Source organism: Haliaeetus albicilla, chromosome 9 (assembly GCF_947461875.1).
Source record: "Haliaeetus albicilla chromosome 9, bHalAlb1.1, whole genome shotgun sequence".
In the NCBI taxonomy this organism is placed as follows: Eukaryota; Metazoa; Chordata; class Aves; order Accipitriformes; family Accipitridae; genus Haliaeetus; species Haliaeetus albicilla.
The window spans coordinates 15,958,418-15,978,073 of NC_091491.1; the positions used below are offsets into that span (position 1 = coordinate 15,958,418).

Genomic DNA, 19,656 nt, shown 5'->3' on the forward strand with positions numbered 1-19,656 from the left:
TCAGAAAGCAACAGAGCAATGAGAAAGATGCATTCCAGAAAACCAAAGAAATAACAAAAAAACAAATAAGAAAAATAAAAAAGCAGAAGGCAACAGAATATCCCACTTTCAAAAAGGGCCAGACACCATCAGACCATTAGAAATACTTCCTTACTGCTATTTATCATGTAAGATACTGGTAAAATTTCCAAGTCTTGTTAAATCGCAGCACAGGAGGGAGTGCCAACAAGTTTCATTAGTTTCACTCTCATTAGTTTTGAGTCGACATAGAAAAAAAAATAACGGGGCTTTTGACCTAACTTTAAACTATTCCTCAAGAAAAAAAAAAAAGACAACCACAACTGGGGGATGTTTAAGCAGCTAGAGACTCACTTTGGTGACTTGAGGTCTCGATGGATGATTTTGTGAAGGTGCAGATAATTCATCCCACTTGCAATCCCCGTGGACCAATCCACAAGCAGCCGAGGGGTGACTTTCCGCCCTGCTCGCAGGACTTCGTAGAGCTGTCCATGTGCACAGTACTCCATGATAATACAGTAGCATGGGGCTTGAGTGCAAACTCCCCTGTCAAAGAAAACACACAGCTAGTGAGGATCAGTGAAGTAAAAGTCCCAGAGCAACTCTCAAAGGCGGCAATCAAGGGGCAGGAGAATAACCTGTTTACTCTGCCTGGGCAAGCCTCTGCTAATACCACCTTACTGAACAGGAAGGGGAATGTTTCCTACATGCTTCGCACAGGAGGAACCTCACTGATGACAGGGGTGGGTTTCCTTCAACTTCCACACCTGCAGATCTGTAGGGTTCACAGTATGCATTTTGTGAGCCTGCATGCAAAGTGCAGCACTGGGTGGGAATCGTGTCCATAGTTGTTTGGGGGTTTGGGGGTTTTTTGTTGGGTTATTTTTTTCCACAAGAATGTGTGACAATTTGAGAGGAAGAATGACCACCCATTTTGTCCTACAGACAGCTTAGTTCCTGGATTTTAAAAACTTGGCCAGGGTACATAAGTGAATGGATCTTTCCTGGATAAAGGTATGTTTCTAACAAGTTTCACAACCTACTTGAACGCAATGATGTTAGGATGTTTGAGTTTCCGCAAGTGCTTGATATCTGTTTCGTTCTGATCTCTCACTTTCTTGATGGCCACCTCCTCCGCCCGGAATTTGCCCAGGAAAACAGCTCCCTGTGCACCGCTGCCTAGCCACTGCAGCTCCGAGATCTCCTCAAATGGGACCTCCCAGGTATCTAGGCACAGGCAAGCAAAGAGGATAACGTAAAAGATCAAGACCACAAAAATGTTCTGCTATAAGATCACACCACGACAGTACCTGCCATCTGCCTTGCTAAATCTCAAGGTGGACTTTTCTGGAGGTAGTAGGTGGCGCCTTCTCCTGGTACAGGCACAGCTGAGGCACACACTGCACAAGCTCAGCCCCAGCATCCCTTTCATCCAGCTCCTCTCCCCAGTTACAGTTGCCTCCAGCCTGTTCCATCCCATCCTCCCAGCTGCTTTTTCAACAGAGCTCACCACCACTGCTAACCACTCGAGTAAGCCGCTTCGACTTTGCAGCTGCTTCACAGGTATATATTTAACATATGTCCTGGTTTCAGCTGGGATGTAGTTAACTGTCTTCCTAGTAGCTGGTACAGTGCTATGTTTTGAGTTCAGTATGTGAAGAATGTTGATAACACTGATGTTTTCAGTTGTTGCTCAGTAGTGTTTAGACTACAGTCAAGGATTTTTCAGCTTCTCGTGCCCAGCCAGGGGACCTGACCCAAACTGGCCAACAGTGTATTCCATACCATGTGACGTCCCATCTAGTTTAGGAACTGGGAAGGGGGGGGGGGGGGGGGGGGGGGGCGGGGAATCGCCGCTCGGGGACTGGCTGGGTGTTGGTCGGCAGGTGGTGAGCAATTGCCCTGCGCATCATTTGTACATTCCAATCCTTTTATTACTACTGTTGTCATTTTATTAGTGTTATCATTATCATTATTAGTTTCTTCTTTTCTGTTCTATTAAACCGTTCTTATCTCAACCCAGGAGTTTTACTTCTTTTCCCGATTTTCTCCCCCATCCCACTGGATGGGGGGGGGGTGAGTGAGCGGCTGCGTGGTGCTTAGTTGCTGGCTGGGGTTAAACCACGACAACATATCAGGGACACTGGATTGGCAATTTAGGGAGGTGGTCCTCTACTCCAAAACTGAACAATGATGGTATCTCTCATAAGGTACATGACCCCATTGACAAGCATGGATGAGAAGAAACATTTAACATTGACAACTGACAAAAAAAAACCATTGAGGGTTTTTTCCCCCTGAAACAGGGAAAAAATAGGAAATAAAAGGGAAAGTCAGAAACGGCAGGTTGTAAAACACAGACCACCAAGTTACCCAGCCCAAAGCACATTAACAACCACCAGTCACAGAAACAGGTCTTTCCCACATCAATATTGTGTGTATCAGTGTCAAATAGGCAAAAAAATCTTAAGGGATTCCTCCTCTTAGGTACCCACATGCATCTTGTAGGGATACTGCCAGAGTGGTCCAGTAACACTGTATAAACTGTTTCAAGAGAGTTGTACCCATCAGAACAGAAAGCCTTGCTATCTGTGAGTCACCTTGAAATTACCTTAACATCCCACAAACAACAAGATAAATGGCAGGCAATAATTTATTTACTGTAACTCAATAAATATTTAAGTTTAGAGAATAAATTATTTAGCAGCAAAAACAACAAGTAACCCACTGATTTCTGAAATAAAAGGAAGTCACACCTGTACAGACCCCTGTTTCAGATCACTACAAAGATGTGTCTTCTTGTTTCATCCAGTCTCCAAGCCATTGGGGTGTTCCCAGGGCTGCAACTGGGATTATGCAAAAGTGCCCATTTTAGATACTGTCATCACCAAAGGGAAACTTATATACCCAAACTGTCTCTGGACTGATCCTGATTCAAATCCTTCCATCAAATCATTCCTGTGATTGTCAGACACTAGCAGGATGTGTCCTGCTGAATGAGTGCTCTCCAGGCATGGCCAACGAAAGCCATCTCCCATCTGGAGCCAGACCCCAGTGCTCATTCTGCTCACTGAACTAGAAGAAAAACCATTGTTAATATACAGCAAAAACTTCCTTTGACTTGGCAGGGCAAAGTTCAATCCTCAGCACAAGTTTCTTCACAGACACAAGTCTATTTCTCATACTGATATATCCACTTGCAACCTTATGTTATACAAAAATATTAGGACAGCGCATGCAGCTCTCAAGTGAAATGCATTATAATGAAGCATCCCCAGTAACCATGGATTTGCTGCAGATAATCCCTATCCTCAGTTTTCAAGAATGCTATGACACTGTGAAGGTGATAGTGCCTACCAGCAAATGTGTCCTTTGGTATTGAAGCAAGAAAATGCCTGTCCATGTAAGAACCTAACAGAAACTGATGCATGAAACATGCTGTGACCACTATCTTGACCACAGGACATTCAAGTATTTTAAAATAATGAGCGTTCTTCTTCACCAAACAACTCGAGCAATTTCTTGCCACAATAGTTATAACTGGTATTTAATTCTTTAGACATTTAGACATTAAAAGACAGTTCTTTAAATAAGGGAAATAAAAGAAAATAAGGAAATTCATAAATAAATTGAGAAGATCTATATTTCTATTTAATTCACAAATGCATTGCTTCTAAACAAGGTGGCAAATACAGTTGACTTTTGTGTTTGTTGGTGAACAGCACTTTTACATGGGCAACATTGAAACTATTCCGTTGTACTGAAATAGCTGTTTCTTTACATGTGAGAAGACTGCCTTTCCTGTACAAGGCACGCAACATTGCCATTTCCCTGAAGCACACGAAGTTTATGAACAGTAATGGGTAACTATATTGCTATCACCTAGGAGGCCTAATTTGCTCTTAATACTACCTATTAACCTCCACAACAGCAAAGGCAGAGAGAGATTGTAAACAAAGTAAGCAAAAGTTCATGTGCTTCCTCCTGCAAAGTCACCTCATGTTTATTTGGCAATATATATCCTTTCCCATATCCCACTTGCACCCTGATCATCAAGGGCACGATTTAGGAAAGAGATTTCAGTGTAGCAACAATCAGTGAAACATCCCACATCTTTCGGAATTTCAGGAAGAGTCAAACCATATGTAACGTATAATGCAACAGTAAGGCAAAAATAAATAAAAAACCCTTTCACTGTACAGGAGCATGTTAATACATTTTGAGACAGTCAGCATCAGCAATTCATTTGGCTACCAAGCACTGAAAAGCTCCCCAAAGAAAGTGATGCTGGTAGAGAAAAGCACTGGACTACATTCAGTTGAAAACCAGGATTTGTTAGCATTAGTGGGGCAAACCTGCATTTTCTACTACAACCCAAACCCACCAATTGAAAAATACATTTAAATTACCCTGTGTATGTGCTCCCTGTGGGTCCTGGGACCACCCTCAAGGACAACAAGCTGACAAGGGTCAGGATTACAAAGTTAGTCTTACCAGTTCTGCAGAGGGGCAATGGGCAAGGCTGGAAAAGAGAGGACTCAACACACCACCAGCTGAATACAGCTTAAAGTTGAGACCATGCACATCATCTGGACAGTAGGTTATAAAGCTCTCCCCAGTGCCTGTGCAGACCCATCCTCCACAGCCACAATACCTTGAAGCAAAGAATGGTGAATGACGGCTGCCCCAGCTACGGCACATCTACGCAGCAGGAACAATGAAAAACACAGCATGCAAGAGGTGATGCCGAGATCTCTGTCGTCTCAACCAACAACTTGAAACAGAAAAGGACTTGCATAAACCAGCTGCAAGAACTTGGGGGCATGGCTATGATGACTAACTGTAGTTAAGTCAAAGTGCCTGTCCAGAAGAGTAACACCTCAGACGATCAGCAGGGTGGCTAGGAAACACATCTGGACACACCGATCAAGATTAGACTGTCCTGTCAGCCTTGTTCAAAAAGTCCACTAACATTGCTTGGTTAAATACCCTTTGAGATTGTCCGGACTTCACGGCTTGCTACAGCTCTCCTAGCATTCCCTCTCCTCCAGCAGAAGAGAGATGAGGATATCTCCTACCAGGATGGAGCTGTTTTTATTCCAGACTCTTCTGGGCCTAAAGAAACCTGTGGGATACTTCCCCTAAATAAATTAAAGTGTAATAGCAGCAGGAATTACGCAAAAGGTTGTGTTTCTAAGGTGATTAAGAACCATTTGAGTAGAATGATGGGAATCTGTTTCCCATGGGGAAGAAATGCAGGAGCAGCCTGAGCCATTGAGTCAATCTATTTGAAGCAAATTTTTGCCATTTGCCAGCGCTGGCTGCTTGCCAGCATTGGCATTATGACAAGAAACATCTCTGGTTTACAAAAAAAAACCCAACACAAGCACACTTTGTAAAGCACCTTGCTCTCCAGGTTTACACAAAAATGCACACGATGACAGGAAACATGTAACTTGTGAAAGGGAAGGTGAAAGCAACTCCTGAAGACAGATTCTTAATCCAAAGGAAATGGCTTGGAAGTCTAATGAGTTTGTAGAAAACACAAACAAGTCTTACTATAAAGTGCTAGAGTCCCAACAATCCAAATCAAATGACTGGTAGATGCAAATTAAAGAACTAAGTACATCTCCCTGAAAGCACTCACCAACAGCCTTTAGAAATCAGGGTAAACAACTGGAAAAACATAGTCAGGAGTGATTCTATGTGTCAAACCCAAAATTCTTAAGCCTCAGATAATCAACTGGCAGCCACTGAGCCAACACACTCCGTGCAGAAATGACTACTCACCAAGCAGGTAGAGCATTTAACAGCAGCAATTGGCACTGCTTAGTCAACCAGCAGACCACACTGCAGCAACTTTGAGCTGACCAAAGCTCTGCTCAGTGTGGGTCCTCAAGGGTAGCACAGAAACACATTCCTCTTGATGACCATCTCAGATGCTGAGAAGGACACTCAAGGAGTAATTTCAACAAGAAGATAACGTGGAATCATGTAAAAGTTGTTCTTATTTTCTCTCCCATTCACCAAGTCATGAGCCAAGCCTTTGCAGGCAACATGAACTCAAGTATCAGACATTTGCAACGGGCATGATACCTGTTTATGTTTTACAACTTTCAACCACACCACAATGCCACCACCATGTCCTAGAGTCTGGACCTGTAGGAGATCCAAAGCCGGCAAGCAGGGATGCCGGTGAGCAGCAAAAAGTACTAGGCAGCATCTACAGACAACATTAAGTCCACTGTGGCTGCAGGTCCAAACTGGACTCCTACACCAGTAGTTGATTCAGCCCAACACAAAGGATTGCTCCTGGATCAGGCTTAAAGTAGTTGTTTCATCAAGAGGGGGGAAAAAAAAAAAATAATCACCTGCACAGATCTATGGCACCAGCCCAAAGCTGTAAATAACCTCCCAGGGGAATGAAAGGCCACTGCAAGCCTCTCTTTACTGCTGGAAGGGCCAGAGACATTTCCTCAGCCTGTCTTCTCCAAATGCATAACACCTGCACAAACACAACTCTTGCATCCTCTGCGCTCTTGCTAAAAGACAGCAAAAATAAAAGCAATCACATACATCCGTTACTAAACTGCTGGCTTGTATGTAGCTGATGAAATGCACACACAGAAGATTTTCTGGTGGCAAGAAGTAAGAATGAGACCATCTGGAAAACGGAACATGAATATTCTGATAAAATCCTCAAGTTTTAGCACAGAAGCAGTTTAAAAAGGTTTATCCTTGGATAATAGAAGAGTACTACTACCATCAGAGATCTGTCCAACTGATCAGCTCCAGATGAAAAAAAAAAATTAAAAAAAAAAATCTTCTTTTCACTCTCGTTTATGATGGTGAAGACATTGAAAATGCAGCTAAACCACACAGACCACATAGAGCATATCCCAATTAATCTTCTGCCTTACCACATCTGTAGTCATTTCAAAATTGCCCTTTTAGGAAGTGCTACATGCCAACAGTAAACTGCAAAGCATCCATGAATCTAGGGCTCTGAACGTGCTCATGACACTGAGAACAGCAAGATACTTCTGTGCGTACGAAGAGGAGCTCTATGTGCACCCTCCAAACACAACAACGCTCTCAGCTGCTCATTTTCATTAGTTAGCACTTCCAACTTTTTTATTAGTGACTTTCATACAAAAGAAAGTGTCCCCTGTGGGCCATCAAAGCAAATACTAAACTGTGGTCTCCAATGCATCTGCTTTCCTAATTATATATTAAATATGATCTCTTCACCTCACAGGTAGCTTTTCTGAAGCTACACACCGAGCTTACAGGCACACGCAAGCATGTGACAGCTCAGCAGCTCTCGGTGATGAGAGAAGTCTGATTTGGTGAGATAGCGCTTGTACGGGATAGTCACAGATTTACTGGAAGCAGCTGATGTAATTCTGCATCTATGTCCTTTCCTTGGAAAGTTTCGGCTTCACTTAAAAACATTGAGCATCCAAACCAAAGAAGTGTAACACAGACATACTGACACTATTCCTTCTTTGAATGTTATCCAACTGCTCTGAAGCTCATTTTCCTTCAAAAGGGAGGCTCCTCAGCCAGACACAATCTCTTCCAAAACTTGCCGCATCCAACTCCACATATTGGGCAATCGCCCCAATAATGTTAATTCCCCAAGGAATTTTCAGTCACCTTTTTTATTTATAGACTCAACCATGTGTGACATACTGAGTTTACAACATTGTCCTGGTTTCAGCTGGGATAGAGTTAACTGTCTTCCTAGTAGCTGGTACGGTGCTATGTTTTGAGTTCAGTATGCGAAGAATGTTGATAACACTGATGTTTCCAGTTGTTGCTAAGTAGTGTTTAGGCTAAAGTCAAGGATTTTTCAGCTTCTCATGCCCAGCCAGTGAGAAAGCTGGAGGGGCACAAGAAGTTGGCACAGGACACAGCCAGGGCAGCTGACCCAAACTGGCCAATGGTGTACTCCACACCATGGGACGTCACATCTAGTTTAGGAACTGGGTGGGGGCAGGGGATCGCCGCTCGGGGACTGGCTGGGTGTCGATCGGCGGGTGGTGAGCAATTGCACTGCGCATCATTTGTACATTCCAATCCTTTTACTATTGCTGTTGTCATTTTATTAGTGTTATCATTATCATTATTAGTTTCTTCTTTTCTGTTCTATTAAACTGTTCTTATCTCAACCCAGGAGTTTTACTTCTTTTTCCGACTTTCTTCCCCATCCCACTGGGGGGGGGGGGGGGGGGGGGGGGAGCGAGTGAGCAGCTGCGTGGTGCTTAGTTGCTGGCTGGGGTTAAACCACGACAAACATGCAGACAAAACTTAGAACCAACTTTGCCAAAGGATTTCAAAAACAAGTAAACTCTTGCTGAGCACACAGGTCTGATAGACAAGAGGCTGCTACTTAGGAGGCACCTGCCATTCTGCAATGCAGAGGTGGATTTTCCTGCTCAGAGTTATGAACTGGAAATGATCGACTCTAGGAAGAAGGTGTAAGTTTATTTCAAGGCAGATTCACCCAACATGTTATTAACAGCTCTGTTCCCTCATATTAGGAACTTTTCCCCAATCCAACCCTGGGGTTTAGATATGAACCACTCAGGTGGGTTTTCTGACCACATATCTTATAATTTGTTTATGCCAGAAAACCATTTGATTAATACTGAGTCATGACCACAGCAATACAGGAGACTTCTACCCCACGGTATAGTACATGGCCAGGCTGTTCCCATTTTTGATAAGCCTCAACCATTTCAGCTCCTTAATTCTAATGACAGATTGTTCTTTTCCCATCTGCCACTTCCCTTCCCCTGTGCTAGGGGAGAAATTAGACACCAAAGGCAGAGCATACTCTGCTCTTCACCTTTCAGTAACCCCTAAAGATAGATGTACATGACTGACTGAGGCATTACTTATTCCCAAACTACATATTTTATATATATATATATATATGTATTTATACTCACACACACACTTATATATTTATACATCTAAATGAAAAAAGTATAAACATTAAAGGACATATTTGTGGAAAGATAAGTACTGAATGATATTTTAAAGAGTAAAATTACTCCTGAACAAAAAAAGACATAAAAGTTCATGTAATACACCCATAGAGAAGCAATACTTCTGCTAGTGGGTGGTCAACTGAAGACAGCCTTCACATACACATACAGGAGTAGAAATGCCTATGTCAATGTCTTTCATCTGGCCTGATGAAAATACCTATCCCTGTTTTTCATCTGGCATGAAAAAAACTGCAGAAATTAAGTAGTTGGTACAATCCCTGTCTTGAACACAACTCTTTCTGATCCTCACTTACACAAATACTCGGTTCAGATTCAGACCTTGTCACAACGGTCCAAGGCATGGGTCAGAACAGACAATTGTTTTTGACTCCATCACGAGCTGCCTTTGCTACAAACGATAGCTGTTGGCTGTACAGTGCAGGATTTCTCTTTGCAAACCCATAATAGGGCTGCATGAGACAAAAACAGTCACATGGAAAGCTAGGAAAAAGCCCTGGGTTGCTTTCCTCATCTTCACACATTTCCCCAGAAGCAATGAAGGTTTGCTTCCCTGCTTACCTTGCTGTTGCAGTTTGTAGTCTGTGGAGTATGCCTTGCCTATGATATTCCACACAGGCCTCAGACAACCGAAAAGTCCCTCAAGAAACCCACCGCTCCCACTGCCTGATCTGTTGAACTGGACTTTAACATCATCCGCTCCACTGTTGGTCTCTCCATCCATAGTGTTCCTGTTGCCCTGAGGAATAGCTGTTTCAGACTCATCCTGCTCTCGCAGCTGCAGCACGCTGTTCTCAAATTGGTCCCTAGAGTCCTCGCTGATGCTGGTCAGCACTGCTGCAGTGACCGGGCTGCTCATGTTTTCGATGAGGTCTGCCTGCAGCAAGCCCTTCTCACGCACATCCTCTATGAGCTCAGGGGACGGGTGGTTTCCAGCAGGTGCATGTTCATCATGTAACCTACGAAAGTCTTTATCTTCACAGAAAGCTTTGCTGATCGAGTTTGGAGAGGAAGACAAGCTCAGGCGCTCCTGAGTACTGGCCATGATGCCGTGAGTGTGCATCAAGGAGACGGTCTGAGTTGGTACTTAGAGAATTAATACAATAGAATTCAGATGTGACACATGGACCCAGTACCTGAAATGAGAGGAAAAAGAACTTTCAAATGTTTATTTAAGTATTTTCACTACATACACTTTCACAGAGGCAAGCTGATAATTAACTAGACATTCCAGACAACTGCTGATACTTAGTAAATAATTACTGCCCTAGAAGAAGCAAATAAATTATTCCAACAAAAACTCCACTCACACAGTACTCTCAGTAACCTACTGCAGGAATTGCCCAGCAAACAAACACCACAAAATTTAAATAAAAGCCTAAAGGGCAAAACCGTGAAAGATTCTTTGCAGCAAAGAAGTGTTTCTTCATGGTTACTATAGCATTTATCAGACTGAAGCTGACCCTCCCCAGGTGTTGCCCAGCTCAGGTATGGTTTGAGTCCAGTCACTGTTTCTGGGTCTGGCACAGCCCACAAGATCAGGATTCCTTGCAAACCCTTGAGACAAGTCATTAGAGAAACAAAGCACAGCAATACCAGGTACCTTGAGTCCACCAAGGGATGGTTTGTAGCTGCTCCCTCAGAGCCCCACCTAGTTGTGACCATCCCGGTCCTTTAGTTTGATCCTTTCAAGTTCAAGGTAGCAAGATACGCTACATTCTCTAACTGCGTACATGTCACCGTCGTAAACAACTTATAGAGCTTCACAGGAACTGTATACCCTCCGCCCTGATCCCCCTCCTTCCACAAAGAGCATCTCCTCCCACTGCTCTGCTTTCCTCCTGCATGAAGTTCCTGGTAGTTGGCATATAAATTCAGATCTGGTGACCGTTTTTAAAAGTCCCCCCTCTTGCTACATGCTCTACTGAAAGACATTTTTTCCCACAATCCGGCGCAGTGTCATCTTCCTACAGAGCCAGGCCGACAGCCAGGGGTCGCACTGCGATAGCTGCCCACTGCCGAAGCACTTTTCTGGGGTAGAGCCACTTCTGAAACAAGAGTCTCTAACTTTGTGCCAGAAGTAATTAAGCGCATTCAGCCTGCAACACAGAACAAAGTGAAATTTTAAATTTCATATGAACTTGGGGGGGGACGGGGGGATGGTGGTGGAATGTCATTAACAGAAACTATTTTGTTAAAAAGTAATATCAGTTACACCGGGTGCAAAGTCCCAGGCTCTGCAAACAGACACTGAAAGGAAGAAAGAGGTGGCCAGGTAGCACACAGCCAATCAAAAGGGAACAGCTCAGTCCCAGAACTTCTCAAGATGAGGTCATTACAGAGAAGAGAGATAAGACCTTCAGCCTGGTGTAGGAAAAGCTCATACCCTGGGCTTCAGCCCTTCTCCAACAGCAGAAGCAGCAAATGGGAACAGACAGGAGCCTGTTTTACCTTCCTGTACTTCTGCCTGATCACATGGTATATGCATAAAAGCTTTATTAGAAGAACATTATTTAGGTTGTAAACTTTGTTCTTTAAAAGAAAGCAAAATAGCAAGTAAGGCAAAAATTGCAGCCAAGTCCATACTAGTAAAGAAGCTGAATTAGACTTGTACGGGAAGCTCAAGCATTGGTTATTCCTGACCTACCTGTGATCAGCCTTACAATGACTGATTCCCCAGCATGGGAAGCTGTAGGGTGACTGCAGTAGTATGGTTACTAGCCCTAGTAGTTGTTATATGATCACAGATTTCGTTGAAGATATAAAGAAGAAAAGGCAAAAGTTTCAAACCTGAACAGAATTTCAGAAAAATACCAAAACACCTCCAATTCAGCATAGCTGGGTACTTGTCCTGGTCCACTGCTGACCCTGCTCATTTCCAAAAGTCTGAGAGACACAAGTGATTCTTTAAACAAAAGCAAAATATGACCAGTGTTCCTACAGAGGAATCTGCTTTTCATTAACACAGCATATTAAGCAATGTAAATAAAACATCAGTCAGTTTCCCCTGCAAGAAACCCTAGAGTAATAGCCAAAACAAGCATCTGAGGTAACAGTGTCCCAAAATATCACAAATTTAAACAATGGGAAGCGCATTAAGGATAAATCAGACTTGGAGGATAAAATTGTTTTGCTGTTACATGACTCCCAGAGTACACTAACATAGTTTAGGATTTTGCTTTTACCTTTCTATGTAGTTTTCTGACTTCGGAATGCTTGATTGTGTAGATTTAACACAACTTCTTCCCATACATATTTCATATTTTCCTAGTTTCTACATGGATTATCAGTATCATATGTGACTCCTCTCCCCATGCGTTTCTCAGTATTGCCTGGCAAGTTAAGCCACTCTCTTCCATCCTGCTGCTGAAGCACCACAACATACACACATTATGCTGCTAATAGCTCCTAGATGGCCCTGACCCTCAGTTCACTTCTACTCAGATATTATTTGCCTTCAAGACACCTGCAGCCTCCCACCACGATTGGGGCTCAACACAGCAGACAGTACAAGTGTACACAGAGAATCCCTTCTTTTTTGATCTCAATAAAAAGATGAAGTTCAGGCAAGCCACGTGCATTTTCTGTTCTGTATAGTAGGCTGATCACAGAATCACAGGCATATTGGCTGCAAAGGACCTCTGGAAGTTAGCAGGTTTAACCTCCCTCCTACCTGCAGCAGGGCTACCACAACACAGCTCAGCCATGGCTACAATAACCCAGCCAAGAACAAACCCCCAGATTCAAGGACATCAGGCCTGTCTTACCAGATCAAACTGCCTTCTCCAAGACTTGGATGTTTCAAATTAAAAAAAGCTTTTAAGCACAGTGCCCTACCATCTTATATGCTGCTGTATCTGCTTCATGGGGAGAAGAGGCATGCAAAAGTTACTAAATAATTTTCAAACTGGCACGATACAGCCTCATTTAGGTACTTACATAAGCAGCCTGATTTTTCAGAGGTGTAGTGAACTCATTGTTTTGAGAGCATGAGACGGCAGCATTTATTTCAAAACAACTTTATATCAAGCCAACTTGAAGTAAAGGGGTCAAGATATATTGGTGGGGGGTAGAAGGCAGTTTCTGCCACAATGCATCAATGCTGACTTGTTGGGGCAATGAATTTTTTTAATTATCTTATATTATAGTAAATTCTGCAATGTGCAACCTCTTGCTTTAGCAAAATTTAATTTAACACAGACAAATTAGGTTGTCTTTGACCTTGCCATCTCTTCAAACAAGGGATGAAGAGCATTTTTCAAGCTTTATCATCATGCCTCCCCTATTCTTTTGGTCAAAGTACCAAAGATATGGCTGAGATTCTTCATGTTCAACTCTTCCCAATAAAAGAAATCTTAGTTTCATTCAAGGAAAAACATTTTCTTGAAAGTTTGAAGTTTCATTATATATAGGCTGTTTGCCATTTGGGGGTTTACAATCTATATGTGCCTCCTTAACTTTTACAGTGAAGAGCATAGTCAAGCAGTGTTCTGTTTCTATGTTAGTGATGAAGACTGCTACAGCAGAAGCAAGTCAAAAGCTGAAAGCTCTGTGTGTGTAGGAGGATCGTGTGTATATTTAAGATACTCAGATTTCACAAAGTGCTGCTGCAAAAGCAGACTTTAAGAGCGACCCTCTGATTTGAACTATTTTGATGAGTTCATGCACTCCACAGCTAACAAATTTATTTTACATCTATAAGGAAACTTGAGGCTCAGTGTAATTTTGTATGACCACAACTTCTTGTAAATTATTCCATTTCCAGGCAAAGCATTTTTCCAGGCAAAATCCCACCATGCCCAGACAAAAGGATCACAAAATGCACCTCTTCCAGGAAGAGCAAGACTGCACCTCAACAGACAGCCCGAACTGCAGTTTAAAACTATTAGAAAAGTGACAGTTCACCCGAATCAGCACCAGAGAAGGCGAATCAGTTATCACAAGGCATGCTCTCACATTGCCCAATACTGTGCCTGCTCCTGGAAACATCCATCTAGTAAGTGTTCTCACACACACACACACACACAGAGCAACCAAAGCACGCGGCTGCCTATACAAGCCCAATATTTATGAGAGTGTCAAAGCAATGGTCAGGTTTGAAGACATGGTAGAGTTAAACAAATGCCTTGCATGGACCATAATGGAAGTTTCTCCTTTAAAGAACTGTGCTAAAAATAGAGTAGCAAATCACAATTCCAGATACTGCACACAAACAAAATGTTAGTATGCTGTAAAGGTTGCCTAAGTACAAAGCAGTTGCCACTCAGTTTCCTAACAGCAGAAATGTCTAGTAATATTAAGTTAGTTTCCTTGAAGCACTATTTCCTATATTACCCAGTCAAGCATATTCTGTGCTTGCACTTCCAATATACAAAGGAAATAAAAGCAACTGTCTGATGTGTGTTTAAGGGCTGAAAAAGAGCAGCTGGCAGAAACTACATGGCAAATATCAAGGAGAGAAGAGATTCCCACCCATATCACTACTTACATTCAAGCCCTTGAGTTCCCTTGCTTTCTCCTGGTACTCATTGTGATTTCCTTCTGGGTACATTAGGTACAGCAAGGTAACTACACCTTTCTGCACTGATAACACGACTGCAATTTATATGCGTATCATCTCAAGACTAGTGGAATACTCCTGGCTTGGGACAATACTTTAAAATGTTCTAGAATGTAACAACAACGCAAAAAGCATGCTTATAAAGAAAGCATAGTTATCTTGCTACACATATCTTGCATATTTGAGTTCTCTTGCCCCTTGTGATTATCTCTCAGTTTCTACATGGAATTTTTACAACAGGTTGATACACAGTCCTCTCCCATCTCTTGACCTTCCACACTGTACAACTTCAGCACAGGAAAGTACTGAGAGTTGCCGAGTTGGCAAGTACCAGAGTTTTGGCTGCCACTTCTGACCTTTGGGGTTTGAAATCACATGATTTTATTACACAGGATTCCAACAAAGCTTTTTTTTTTCCTGGTCTCCTGGTGAGGAAAATGCTGTATGAGTGGATCAGATACTCCTTTTATGCTGCACTTTTATGGTTTTACATTACTTGGAATATATGTTTGTGTTTTGCATAGTTGTTTTGAACACAAACTGTTAACAGAGAATGAGTTATACATCATCAAAATGCAACCTCTCTGTTTTCATGGGTTTTGTTTTGGGTTGGTTTGTTGGGTTTTTTTAAAGTCACATTATTCAGAGAAAGGAACTGCAAACAAGCATATCCTGAAGCTTCACCCAGAATTGCTCTGCCTGCCTTTCCCTTCTCCAGGGGAAAAAAAACCCCAACCAACCAAAAAAAACCCCAAAAACCACCACACCTCTATTTTGTTAGGTTTTCAAAAAAGAAACTATGCTATTAAGCTAGCCCATATTAACTCAGTGGAGTCTATCCCATGTTATGGGCAAATCTAACTATGGAATAGCCCAAGGCAAAAGCTTGGGGCTTTTTAAGCAATCAATCTCTTTCTCAAGATACACTGCTCCTTCAAGGAAGCATGTTTCTTCCATATCACAACATACATCCCATCTTACACCTGCATGAATGCTCAGCCACAATCCAGACTTATTTTTAAATATTACAATTATGACATTGCCAAAACATAATTAATTCCTGATAAAACAGTTGAAAATTCTTCATCTGATCCACCTGAGATTTTCTGACTGTCACTGCAACAGCTCTGAACACATTTATGCATGTACCCTAACTTACTCTATAAGAAAACAGCAGATTCATCTAGGAAAACTGAAGTGGTGTAACACTGGCGGTTTTGTGCTTTACCCTGTTCTTCCTGGTTGTTAGACAAATACTACACTACTTCTGTACCTCCTGCAGTAGTATATACTGGAATATATACTTTTAATTCCTTTCTCCAGTAAATATTTGGATGCCACTTCAACATTAAAACGACTAACTTTTGCATAAATCATCACCTGAGCTATGTGGTAGCAATTGCTTAGGGTTCACAACTGTCATGATCATTCTAAAATGTTAAGAGAATGTTTTAACACAGCCATGGGCATTAAGCACGTGAGACCACAGACATGTAACTATGTTGTACGTAGCTATGTCCATATTATCACAACAGAAGCTTGAACTCATGTGTCTGCTGATTTAAGTTAGCCTTTATTCAATATATTCAGTCTATTCTAAAACAGGGACATGTCATTTTTGGCAAAAGTGATTTTGCAGTTGTTACATACTTTTGTCTGTCGCTGTATCCGTAACAAGGAGAACTCCGTTTAGCTTTTTGGTCTGAACCCTTTCCGACAATGATAAAAATAGTATGGTATACCAGCCAAGAAATATTCACAATGGCTGAATTCAAGTTCCGTGCACAGAGCCAGCTAGAGGTTTACTATGCACCTTATATATTCCAACTAAGCCTGTCAGAGCAGAAATAAGTGCCACCTAGACTACAGCATAAGAAGAAACCATACCACACCAGAATGACAGGTTCATTTATCCCCATTTCCTGTCTCCAAGGATCTGCAGGCAGTGAAACCTCACCAGTGCAATGCCAGCCAGTTCCCCATGATCTGCAGCTCACTGACTTTCTCCATCAGCAGCACACAGTGGTATTTTTCTATTCTATAGCCCACAAAGTATTTTTCCTGTGCAAATGCGTCAAAGATTTTTTTTTTTAACCAGAACACTTTGGCAACCACTAATCTGTCGCAAGGAGTTTTGTAGTTTAACTGTATGTTGCACAAGGTAACACCAACTATTCTTCACTTTGCATCTCTCATCTAATTCCTTTCTTCAAACAACCAGTTGTTCACTGTTTCAGTGACACCTGAACCCTATTTATCTTCTTAATGCCAGCTGTGATTTTATGAACTATGTCATCCTCCACTCCAACACCTTTTTTCAAGTCTCAAAATTCCCCCTCTACCTTCTCATTCACCGTAAGAAAGCTGCTCTGTATCTTTGATCACGTCTCTACATCTTTTCCATTTCTCCTATATCACCTTAGAGCTGGGGGAGTAAGACCATAGAGAGAGTGCCCCATGTGGGCACACCACAGAAATGTACAAAGGCATAATGATCATTTTTGTTCTTTGTTCTTTCCTAACTATTCCTCTAATGCTATCCAGTGTCTAAGCATGCTTCAGGATGCTGAGCTAACTTCCATGGGTCTCTTACAACCTTAAGATCTCATTCTTGAGCAATATAAGCTAGGTCAGAGCCTAACTACTATATACAGGATGATTAGATGATTAGACAATTTAATCTTCACAACACTAAATTTGACTGGCATTTTATCATCCAAGTTCACAAAAGCCTTTCGGTACTCTCTGCAATTGGCTTACATGTTTATTATCCTGAACACCTTACTTCTGTAGTCTCACAGCCTAAATGCTCTTGCTTCAGAATATTCCTAAATGGTCTGGATAAGGGGAGAAAAGGTAGAAAGAGTATGAGTAGTGCAATCTCCAAAGCAGAGTCATATGACAACTCCTTTTAGAGAAAAATGTTTCAACATTACTGTCTATTTATCCCTACTCTTATTTCATATCATTTAACCAATCATTTGTCTACAAGATGGGTGTCCCTGTCATTTTATAGCTGTTTAGTTTCTTTAAGAGTCTCTGGTAAGTATTGTTGCCAAAATCCCAACAGATTTTATCAACCAGATCCCCTTTTCTGACATGCTTTTGACTGCTCCAGAGAAATTTAATAGATTCCCAAGGCATTACTTCACCTTAAAAGAACAGTGTTGACTCTTATCCCCACATGAAATTTGTGGATCTGCACTGGCTTTCAGCATAGGAATGAATTTCTACCTCCACAAACACTAGACAAATATTTAACTAGGAACTCCTTCAACATAAGGTCACAAATTTGTGGGGGGTGGAGGAGTGCCTGATTTAGAAAAAGAAATCAAGCATCCACTCCTTTTTTTGGCACAAGGAACAAAGAAAAAAAAATCGTCTTTGTGAGCAAGGCAGACAAAGAGCCAATCCACCCTCCCCTGTATTCAGGGAGACCTCTTCAGCTGATTTCAATGAAAGCGAGATTGATTCCTGTTTCACCTGCTAGCCAACTTTGCAAAGCACAGTTTGTGAAATAAGCAGCTTACATAACTGCATATTTTCAGCACTACATACATAAATGCTTCCTCTATCCTGTATAAGGTATTTTTGGATCTGCTAAAATGCTACTGTGTTCTTCCAGGGCTTTGCATTCTTCTGCTCAGAAATTGCATAATCTGATGCCATAGGAAATAAGTGATGTTGCATAATGATTCTTATATTCACTGCAGGATTTTGGTACTACACGTTTCTGTTGCAAAGCAGCCCTTCCCTGTGTTTCTGAATTGAGGTCCTCAGTTTTTGAAGAAAGGATAATCTATCAGCCACCTGCCTTTGTGGGGGTAGGGATGGCAGTAACAAACCATCTTGTACCATACCATTACAAGAATTTCACTTCACAAAAATCAGTTTTAACTTTGTATGCCCATTTGCTACTTCTGTTTTCCCTCACTCTGGTTGTTTGCATGTCTTGAGCTATGTGCATATGTTAAACACCAGAAGTTTCATATACAGTGTTCTGACATCTAACTGGCCACTGATACCCTCCATCACAGGCTCATCAATACTATTGTAAAACATTCAGCTGGTATAAAAGACAGACTCAACGCTGATTAGCCTTTTACACTATTGAATTACTATTGGAATCTGTCTTGGACAAAAATCTAGAAATGACCTTAAGTTACACTATTCTCTTTCATCTTTCCAGCTGTCTTCATAGTATGAAACAACTTTTAAAACCTGGTCACAGACTTCAGGCTCTCCTCTACTCCTTCAGAATTCTGCACTTTTTTCTTACCTCACTAAAGATCCATGCTATATTACTAGGTAACAATAACAGACTAAAGGATTTAAATTCAAATATTTTACAACCACAAAACCCAGGAAAATCTCAAAGTTAAGTTCACAGATGCCTTACAGTCTCTTTGACATTGCCACATGAAGCCATTAAAATGTTCCAATACTACCAATGAACAGTATCTTGTAATATCCCCCACTTACAGAACTGAAACATCGTATTTTCCTCCAAGGAGTCGAGTTAAGATTAATTAATGTCTGAAATATCTTTGAGGACTAAGATCAATATCAAAGTGCTATTTTCAGAAATCCAGTGAATGAATCAAACTCTCACCTTAATTCGTGTGAGGCATCAGACTGCTCTCCGGTAAACTCACTCACACGCTAGTTCGTATTTTTGTAGTAGATACCAATTACTCAATATTTGCAAAGCACATTTGGCATGTAAAAACCATACACACAAACTTCTCAGCACTAATAGCTTCCATGCTTCATACCCAGTATCAAAGTAACTGAACAACTACTCATGAAAGTACGAAGACTATTGGGGTACATGTAGAGGCCAAAGGCAATGCTCTGTCCTCTATCAACGCTACACTAGGTACCAGAAAGTGTGCACTGGATGGGAAGGGGAAGTGGAAGAGGACACTTGAAATCCACGCAGATCTCTCAGATGAGTAATGACAGTAGTACTAACTTGTATTTAGCAAGCACCATATAGGAGCAAAGAGGATTACTCCTCAATAGAGAAGCAAGCACAATGACTTGCTCAGGAGCCTCTAT

The 19,656-nt window shown here is 41.7% G+C and overlaps 1 protein-coding gene across 4 annotated transcripts in view; it reads right to left on the reverse strand.

The window, feature by feature from the left end:
* Positions 1 to 19,656, reverse strand: part of MAP3K13 (mitogen-activated protein kinase kinase kinase 13) — an 84,534-nt gene that overhangs the window by 19,283 nt on the left and 45,595 nt on the right. For all 4 annotated transcript variants that reach the window (XM_069791805.1, XM_069791808.1, XM_069791806.1 and 1 more), the window contains 3 exons: positions 9,597 to 10,171; positions 1,062 to 1,245; positions 373 to 564 (listed from right to left, as the gene is read on the reverse strand). In XM_069791805.1, the coding sequence (XP_069647906.1) occupies positions 373 to 564; positions 1,062 to 1,245; positions 9,597 to 10,098 (878 nt within the window). In that variant the 5' untranslated portion in view covers positions 10,099 to 10,171. The remainder of the gene's footprint in view (positions 1 to 372; positions 565 to 1,061; positions 1,246 to 9,596; positions 10,172 to 19,656) is intronic.